Source organism: Labrus bergylta, chromosome 5 (assembly GCF_963930695.1).
Source record: "Labrus bergylta chromosome 5, fLabBer1.1, whole genome shotgun sequence".
NCBI lineage: Eukaryota > Metazoa > Chordata > Actinopteri > Labriformes > Labridae > Labrus > Labrus bergylta.
Window position 1 is genome coordinate 2,460,135 of NC_089199.1, and position 9,563 is coordinate 2,469,697.

General features: G+C 38.1%; 1 protein-coding gene across 1 annotated transcript; it reads left to right on the plus strand.

Annotated features, from left to right (window-relative positions):
- Positions 1-284: 284 nt before the first annotated feature.
- On the plus strand, positions 285-9,563 carry vamp3 (vesicle-associated membrane protein 3 (cellubrevin)). The gene is made up of 5 exons (XM_020634356.3): positions 285-407; positions 5,612-5,690; positions 6,772-6,930; positions 7,328-7,379; positions 7,679-9,563. Coding segments are annotated over exons 1-5 (312 nt in total). The 5' UTR covers positions 285-405; the 3' UTR covers positions 7,699-9,563.

Sequence of the window (9,563 nt, forward strand, 5' to 3'; positions counted from 1 at the left end):
CATATATATTGTTTGAATTGTAATCGGGAAATCTGATAGCAGAGGGACACCTTTTACAGTTTGACATGATAAATTAGTCATAATATCAGGGGATAGGCCTACATATGCTTTAAAATTAGGGTATTATAGACAAACGTAAACCAAAAGTTATTATCTGAACTAACTTATCTTTAATCACTCACTTTTACAATGTATCATAGCAAATAGAGGAAAAAATCCCGCTTTCTTTGTTTGATTTAGTGATGGACTTATATGACTTTTACAATCATCTAACTTTTCCTAATTCTGATAGTTCTTGAACGCAGCATAACAACGACGACTGTTACGGCTTGACACTTCACTGTTAGCTTACAGGCTACAAGACTCACCCAGCGTCATTATCCTTCACAGAAATTTCATTTCAAAATGTAAGTTGCCTATTTAACAATCGTTTAACTTGTCAGATGTTACTATCTAACCTGTAATTGCATTGTATACCACTTTAACGGGTGTTTTGGTGAAACAGGATCACAGAAAAAAGCTACGCCCAAAGTTTGGTGGTAGCATGCAACAAGTGCTAGGACAGAAGTTTTCCAGATTCGGCTAAGCTAGCTGTTGCGGCAGTAGCTACATCAGGACTTGTTTACTTTAAATAACATAAATAAACGATCAGCATTCAACAAGCTGTTCAATTAAATGACAGCTAAATGACACAATGAAGCGACAGTTAAGTGCGCAGTTGGATAAATATTGAATATTGAGTATATGCTAAAAGCTAATATTAGCCTTTCTCTGGATCCGAGTTTTTTGTTTGGCTGACCAAGCGACTGACTACGTGTATAGTCATTTGAAAGCAACGTGAAACAAGTTCATAGTCTTATTTGGATTTAAATATTATAATAACACATTTTAGTCATGTTACAAAAAATGTAGGGCAAGTCAAATGTCTCTCGTTTCCTCTGTTTACCTCCCCCACCCTGCATCCATTGACCTCCCACCTAACTGAGGAAGTCTGGACGATATGAATTCATTTCATACTGTAGAAGTAGAGTCTATCTTTTAGTGATCGGTCAAAGGGTGTGTTTAATTTTATTGGCAGCAATAGAACTAGCATCCCACATTTCCATGTCCATTTTAAAGGGTTACTTCACTCATTTGCATTAAGCTTTGTATCATTAGAAACCTGGTAGTATTTTTGAATGGTCGTATTTCTGAGTTTGAAAAGGAGCTTCCAGTGATGCAAAATGACAATTTTTGCGTCACTGGAAGCTGTTGCCGTTCGCGGGGTGAAACTACAATGCTAATTCCTCATATTTTTGACCACTGAAGCTACAGACCAATCACAGATCAGTGGGTGGGAACTCACTCCCAGAATTGAAAATTAATGTCCGCCATTTTGCTCGGAAGCTATGCTAACAGGCTCTATGGAAAAAGCTGGTAATGGAAGAAAAAATATAAATATAGTGACGAGATGGCTGCTGCCGAGAGGCTGGTCTTGTGTTTTGGCTGCTGCCGATGCGGGCCGCCGCGACACAAGACCGCCGGCGGCTGCCAGCTCAGCAGCCGAGACTTAAGGCCTGCCTGTCTGCGGCGGTGAGGACGAGGAGCCGGGGCCGGCTCGAGCTGGGACGGACTGGTAGTGTCGGTGCTCTCACTGTTTGCCTATGGACACAGACATAGAGTCTGTTTTCTCTCTGAATCAGTTGAGGAAACGGTCTTATGTGTTGAAGTAAATATGTCTGTAAATGTTTTTATTTCTATATTTCTACTGCTATACTGTATATTTTGGAGAAACTGTATCAATCGAATTTCCCTCTGGGATTAATAAAGTATTTCTGATTCTGGACTAGAGGACCTTAGTGGGAGTGGCCTGCGGTGCTGTGCATTCTGGGATTTGGTGTCTTTCATCCACATGAGCCAAAAAGACACTTTCTGTAATGTATAATACTATTATAATTATACATGAATATCTTTTCCGTTTTGCCACGGACACCTGATACTCAAGAATATTAATAAGAAGCTGTAGTATACCTTTACACCATTGATGGTCTTGGTGTTTGTCTTGCTTTGGGGGTTTACGTTGTGGATTTTTTTGTTGCAATCACACATAAGTGCACCTTCCATTGAGTTTACTCTGATGTGTTCTATGTTGTTAACAGCTTTAATGTAGGTGAGCTGTTGTTTCTCACTCCAGACGATGTATGCAATCTTAGAAGGTAGGGATGGAAATCTGCAGTTTCAGCACAGCATGGTATTGTATTGATTCTTCAACAAGAGGATATTTGCAGATATCACAAAATCTGCCAAGAGACGATTTTGATTTGGTTCCATTCAGGGGTCTGTGATCAATTTCAGAAGAGTTTATGAACCCATTAAACACAATCAGTTACACATAAAGAAAAGACCTCATGTCCCTTTAACTTTAATCTTATATTTGATAAGTAGAGGGGTTGTTTTGATGGACACAGAACAGTCAAATAACGAGAGAGAGAGAGCTACTGTCCTTCTTGGATCACTTTGAGCAGCTTATATGATATATTTAAAACAAGACGCAACATTACGATCGATACATCAGGAGGCACAGCTGACTTCTCCCTCTTTGCTTACCTACAGAGCCTGTGTCAAACGCTTACTCACATTACTTCAGCTATGGGTAGATAGCGAGGGGAGATCGTTTTTTCACTGTACAGTAGAAGACAATATGATTTAAAAAAAAGAACACCGCAAACATGGTCGGTAAATAATGCTGGGCGGCACATCCAGGTGTTATCTAGTATGTCCAAAATAAATCCACAGCTGTTTTTTTCCCCAAGAGAGAAGTCACTATCTTCATTAATCTCAGCTGCTTGCTCTTGTCTGCTTGCCGCTAGCTTGTAAAGTTCAGAATGACGTGAAGCTGGGCGAAAAACCTTCAAATGGACCAGTGGACAGACAGACGTTTAAACAATCCATCAGTTGTGTTAACTTTCCCAGCTCAGTGTAAAGTAACAGCCAGGTTGGAGGATCAACTGGCTGTTACACAAATTAGTTGTTTTCTGACTTCTCTGATCAGATTGTACACATTGATACTTAGCTATAGCATGGATAGTGTAGTGTGCTTCCTTTTGCGTTCCTTTAGTTTCTTACATTTTTAAACCTTTTGTATCCCAAGAAAGGTTTGGATGTGTTAATTCAGTCTTTATTTTGGAGAGAAGTGAGGAAGACTTGGCGGTAAATATGGAAATGCCTCATCTTCTTCCTCAGCTGTCAGTACCCTCTGATGATTGTGTTTTGGAAACAGATCAGCACTGTCATCTTGTTTTGTTTAACTTTTGATGTTATCTTGAAGCCAAGAAGTGCCCTCTTTCTCTAATTTAAGAAAGTGATCAAATAGAGGTGGTCAGGGTTTGCATCTGTCAACAGTGTCCTGATCAGAAGATCTGTGTAGCTTAAGTTTAGATGATGATATTGTTTGTCAGCCTTCGTGTGAGAGTTGGTGCACAGCAGAACTTGTTTGTAGTCATGAATTCACTGCACACCACAGGCATCTTTGGTCAAGTTTATTTATATTTCAGCAACAGTGCAAATCAAAGTGATTTAATATGAAACCTGTGTTTGAAATATAACAACACTCTTTAGGACAACATTTTAATTTGTAGCTTTTCTCGTCACAAGGGATGATACAAGTTGTTTTGCAGGAAGGGTTTGTGGCTTTTGTGTTTTCATCTTGGTATGCATGGCTGTGCCAGGAAAATGAGTCATTTATTAACAGAAGCCATGGCTCTCATTCCAGCCTATGTTTATTCTGAATATATGCATTAGACTAAGTTATAATATGTGTTTATGGCTCAATTTCAGTTATCTCCTTTAGAGAAGTTCAGACGCTGCAGAGCAATGCTGTCTCATGTCAGAGGGTGGCAGTATCTAACTTGAATTCAGTGCATGAGGCTGCAGGGATAAAGCCTACAAAAGACGACCTTCAGTTAGAATCATGAAGTAAAAAAAATACATGGGGATATTTACTTGTTCTGTTTTTCCTTTTCAAATACTTTTGTGGTTCATTGTTTTAAATGACACACAAGTTAACTGAACTCTCTAATGATCCATTCACACTTCTCCAAGGATTATTTTTAAACACACTTCAGCGACCACACTGATAAGAACAGAACAATAAAGTAGGGAGGTGCGATATGGACCAAAAATACATACATATATATATATATATATATATATACACAAAAATATTTATTTGTTCAGCTCAATAATGATAGTAATGATGTCAATACATAGCTCAAGTTTTTTTCTTGTAAATAAATAAATAAATAGACTTTTCTAATTCAAATCCAGTTGGGCTAAATCCCAAATGTCATGCAAGCACGTTTATTAACAACCAGCTGCACAGTGTCACCATGAACAATAAACTGGTGAAATATAAAACGCTCCTTAAATAAAAAAAGTGATCATTTCCTGCACAAGAAAAAAACACAGCTGTGTGTTTTATTGTGCAGGTGGTTTATGAGATTTTCTCACAGAGGGAGGGAGGCGGGGCGGGGTGAAGAGGGACAGACAGCGAGAGAGCAAAAGGCCAACTTGTGGCTCTATGGAAGAAACATGTAAGGTTATTTAACACAACATAAACTATATTGATATAAACTATATTTTCTAGTATTTCTATATTTTTGAAAATATATCAATATATCTTACAAGCTCTAATATGAAGTACAAACACTTCAGCCTGCTGAATATATGAGCAGACGTGTCTGACACAGAGATGATCCTCATGTCTAGAAAACCTCAAGATGCTTCTTTTTATATATATACACAATATTTGACCATCTTTTATATTTGATATCCTGTACCAGTTTATTGGTCAATCATGGAAGTGTTTCTTGTCAAGGGAAGGAGAAATACAAAATGGATTTACTGCCCTCATTTCTGCCTAGTTTTTTCTTGATATAGATTTCCACTGTAGTAATTTTTATTTATTGGGGAAAAAGTATCAAATAAGCGCCCTGTCAGTATCATTTTGAACCCTGTTTGTTGAAGGTTTATTTTGGGGCTTTTTAATGCCTTTTTAATTAGAGATAAGACATTGGATAGAGTCAGAAATCAGGGAGAGAGAGAGTGGGGAATGACATGCGGAAAAGAAGCCACAGGTGGGATATGGATCCCGGGCTGTTCGCTTGAAGGAGTACAGCCTTCGTACATGGGGCGCGCGCATTAACCGCTACGCTAGATTAAGCTCAGTTGGTAGAGCAGGTGCCCCATGTACAGAGGCTAGGTTGTAGTCACAGACACGACCCTTTGATGCATGTCTACTCCACTCTCTCCTCCCCACATTTCCTGTCTATCTTCAGCTGTCCTATCCATAAAAGAAAATAAAAAAAATGATACTTGCAGCCGTATGCTTTTGAGTGACTGTTTGCTTGCTGTTGAATGAAGCACTATCCAATTGAGTAGAGATTATGTAGCCCAAATATTATACTGTGCTGCCTGAAATCTTCCTTCAAATAGACGTATGACAAGGTGTAATTATTGAAACTTTTTTTGAATAGATTTTTTTTCAATTGTAATTGCATCTTTATTTCCAAATGGGAATGTTTGTATAAACCTTCCATGAGGCTCATATCCACCTATTGTAACTTTTCAACAGGTCAGCTCCCGGTCCAGAAGGTTCTGGCGCAGCGTCAGGAAACAGGCGCTTGCAGCAGACCCAAGCCCAAGTGGATGAGGTATGATATGTCTCTTTTTGCTTTCTAACAGGTCTGTTTTTAAGCACCACATTTATCTACACTATTTATTTTGATATCATGCTCTCTTGAGATATTTCCTCTCTTGAATTCAGAAGCATTTTCTACCAAGTATGCTTTACCCGGGGGGGGCTCAATTATTTTACCTCAACCTCTCTAAATGATTGAACTTCAGCCCTTCCCGTCAGCCACTCACTTCATCTCTGTTTTTTTCTTTCTTCCTTAACGTCTGTCTCAAACAGAGCCTTACATAACCCTTTGGCAGCGGTGTCATGAGTCACCACACAATCAGTAGATCTTAAGCGCTCTACCTCCCCATGTCAGTTCACATGCTACAGAACACTCAGTGAAAGCTGTCCCTTCCCTTTTGATGATGCATTTCTTTTTTTTTTTCAAGACCGTGTCAGTGAGGTAATTACAGTAAAATGAGTTCCAAATCTCGTTCCTCCTGTACTCTCATAATCCCCTTTACTGTTCTGCCTCTCGCTTTCTCAGCCCTGTTGCCCCTCCCTTCAGGTTAGCCCCTCCCACGCAGAACTTTAACCTTAGCATGTCACACAAAGCCTCCAATTGGCTGGCAGAGGCTTATATAATCTCTGTCTCTGGTTATGTAAGAGCATGCATGGGCCTACACACTTCTCTCCACCCTGCTTCTCTGTCTGAGAGGAGGGGCAGTAGTGGGGTTTGTGGATCAGTGGAACATTTGGGTTATTCGCTGATACTTTCTGTACACGTGCCTGATTAATTCAAGACTGACTGTTCTTTAAGCAGAGGTGCTCATGTATAACACGTCTTACCTTGTAAGGTCTCACCTCTTGGTGTTTTGTAACATTGTTAGAGGTTACTCAACACTAGAAGCATGATGTCATTACACACATTAAGATTTTTTTTCTCATAGTCCACTGCACAGCTCCTACATTGCACCTTTTTTACATTTTGTGTGTTTTATTTTTTATATTTTACATTTTTAAATTCTATTTTATATATTGTAATAGCTTATACTGTATTATTTAAGTTTTAAGTTTTGTGTGTGTGTTGCCTGTGTGTGCGTCTGTCTGAATAGGTGGTGGACATTATGCGTGTTAATGTAGACAAAGTGCTGGAACGTGACCAGAAGCTTTCTGAACTGGATGACAGAGCAGACGCACTGCAGGCCGGAGCCTCCCAGTTTGAGACCAGTGCTGCCAAGCTGAAAAGGAAGTTCTGGTGGAAGAACTGCAAGGTGCCTATCCAAGCAATAAAATGCAGACACTTCTCCCCCACTTTAAAGTCAAATAAATCCAATTTATCTTCACTGAAATCCATGCAAGACATAAAATAAAGAGTACGAATCATGTTCAGTCTCGGAAAACCCGTTATCACATGGCGTTAATATTCATCTATAGTTAACACTTGAAGTAAAGCATAATTAAAGATACATTGTATTTGTGCACAACATACTTTCTATAATGTACCACTACAACACAGAATATATATATATATATATATATATATATATATATATATATATATACACACTATATATCAGTAAAATAAACAGTCTTTAATTTCAATTACTGGAAATGTAATTCCAGTTAATGTATTTTGAATTGAATTGACTTAACCTTTACTTTCTGCAGATGTGGGCCATCCTGATAGCTGTTCTCATCATCATCATTGTCATCATTGTCAGTGAGTATCAAACCTGTGAATGGAGAAGGTTAAACATGATATTGCTGTTGTCATTCTTTTTTGTCACCACAATGATGAGGAGCATCGTGTGATTTTTGAATGAGGTACATCTCATAGTCCTTATCCAAAAGTGTGGCCTGCTGCATGTTATTACTTTGTAGGTTTTTCACTTGAATCTTGATTATTGATGTCACACAGTTCCTCTGTATAAAGCTTCTTCGTTACATTTACAGACATTGCTTGGTGAAAAATATTAAGTCAAGTCTTTAATCTTAAAGTTTGGACTTTTTCGTTCACAGTTTGGAGTTATTCTTCTTAAGAAAAAGCAACACGAGACAGAGGATTGTTGGAAACAATGAAGAGGAGGAGAGGAGTAATGTGCACAATTATAGTCTCAAAGGACGACGTCAAATGAAAACTGGCTACTGAGCTCAACAACATTTTTCCCCTCCTGTAGGAGGTCCTCATTCCTTGTCCTGGTTTGCTCTGTCTGTATGTGTGTGTGTGTGTGTGTGTGTGTGTGTGTGTGTGTGTGTGTTTGAACATGTGCCTGAGTAAAGGATTTTGATGTTACCAGAGTTTTACCCTGTATTACTACACAATACTAGACATCATTATACCTGTAATTGTACCTAGTGCCATGCCACCTGCCAAAGACAAAATAAATAAACACACATACACTGACTCAACTTAACTCTTAAAAAAAAAAAAAAAGTATGAAATAAGCATACACATACACACTCCAAGTGCAGGACTAGAAGTGAAGAAAATGGCTGTAAACTCCTCAACCTATATTTACCTTATTTGTTTAACAGCAATTGATTTAGTGTGCCAAGCTAAGAAAAGTGCCTTTGCACATATACTGTGTTATTGAATTACAAAAACCCTGCATTTCATTAAAGAGAGACCCCTGTCCAACACATCCACATTTTTACTTTTAAGTGTAGCACCAATATTAAGATCCTTTTTTCCCTTTATGATCATTAGAAATCTTTGAATCGTTAAAGCTGGCCAGGAAACGATGGGATCTGATGCCCTATTCTATTTATGCAGTTTGTTGAGTGCTCATGAGTTTTCTGTGTAAAACATTCTATTTTTGATTCAATTAAAAAAATATATATATATTTTCATTGCTCACTGTACAATGAAAGCTAAACACCACAAATGTTTGGACTTAAGTTCAGATAAGTGCCTTGTCCGAAGACCAACAGCCTAACTGGAAGGCAAGAATAACAACTAGAACAAAAAAGTGCGACACTGGTTTCAAAGTGGTCAGTAGTCCATCATGTCTCAAGAATGTGCCTGAAATTTGCCTGAAGAAACATCAAATGTAGTTTTAGACATAAGCCTTAAAAAGTTTCTCTGATGGAGACAGCCAAAACAACAACGCCTTGTTAGCCATTCAAACCTGCCACACAGTGTTGTGCCTTCTGACCTCATGCACTGTCCAAACAAAGAATGTGCTGCTTGATGATTCTGCTGAGCTTATTAACCTTCAATAAAACCTCTTCATTCACACATGCATCAATGCTAAGTACTTCTCATGTAATATTTTAGTTTATTATTCCTTTAACAATGGCTTATTTTTGCAGACTATTATATGTAGAGCTAACATTATTGAGAGTGTATTGTATTCCTTGTGAAGGTGCTTATGAGCATCATGTGTTTGGGTTGCAGCGAAAAATTGTGTGAAGCAATGACAGTCTGCTAATGCCATACCCTCACTGGATGATTGTTTTTCCTTCTGTTGCTTTCATGCTTTTAAAATAAATGTATTTTAATGAGAGAAAATGGGATTTCTTTGCAAGTTAACTGCATTGAATTATTCAATTCATGTTGATTTTTTTTGTAGTCTTTATGGCATTTGCAGCTCTCCACAGGTCACCCATTATATAGTAATTGTATGTAACACTAACTTAAGTACGGAGTCTCTTTAGAATACAGCCAAACTTCAGCCATTGAGGAGATTGTGTAATATTTTCATAGCGAACAGAAAATGACTTCGGCCAGGCTTTAATCAAACATATATGGAATTGTCATCATCCTTGTCTACAAAAGAAATTTGAGACTTATTACTTCCATGCCTTGCTGATGTAAACCTTCTGGGAATGCATCTGGAAATAAGTGCAATTCTACTCTTTGTCCCTAAATGCCTTTTGCTTAATAAAACAGATTGAACTTAAA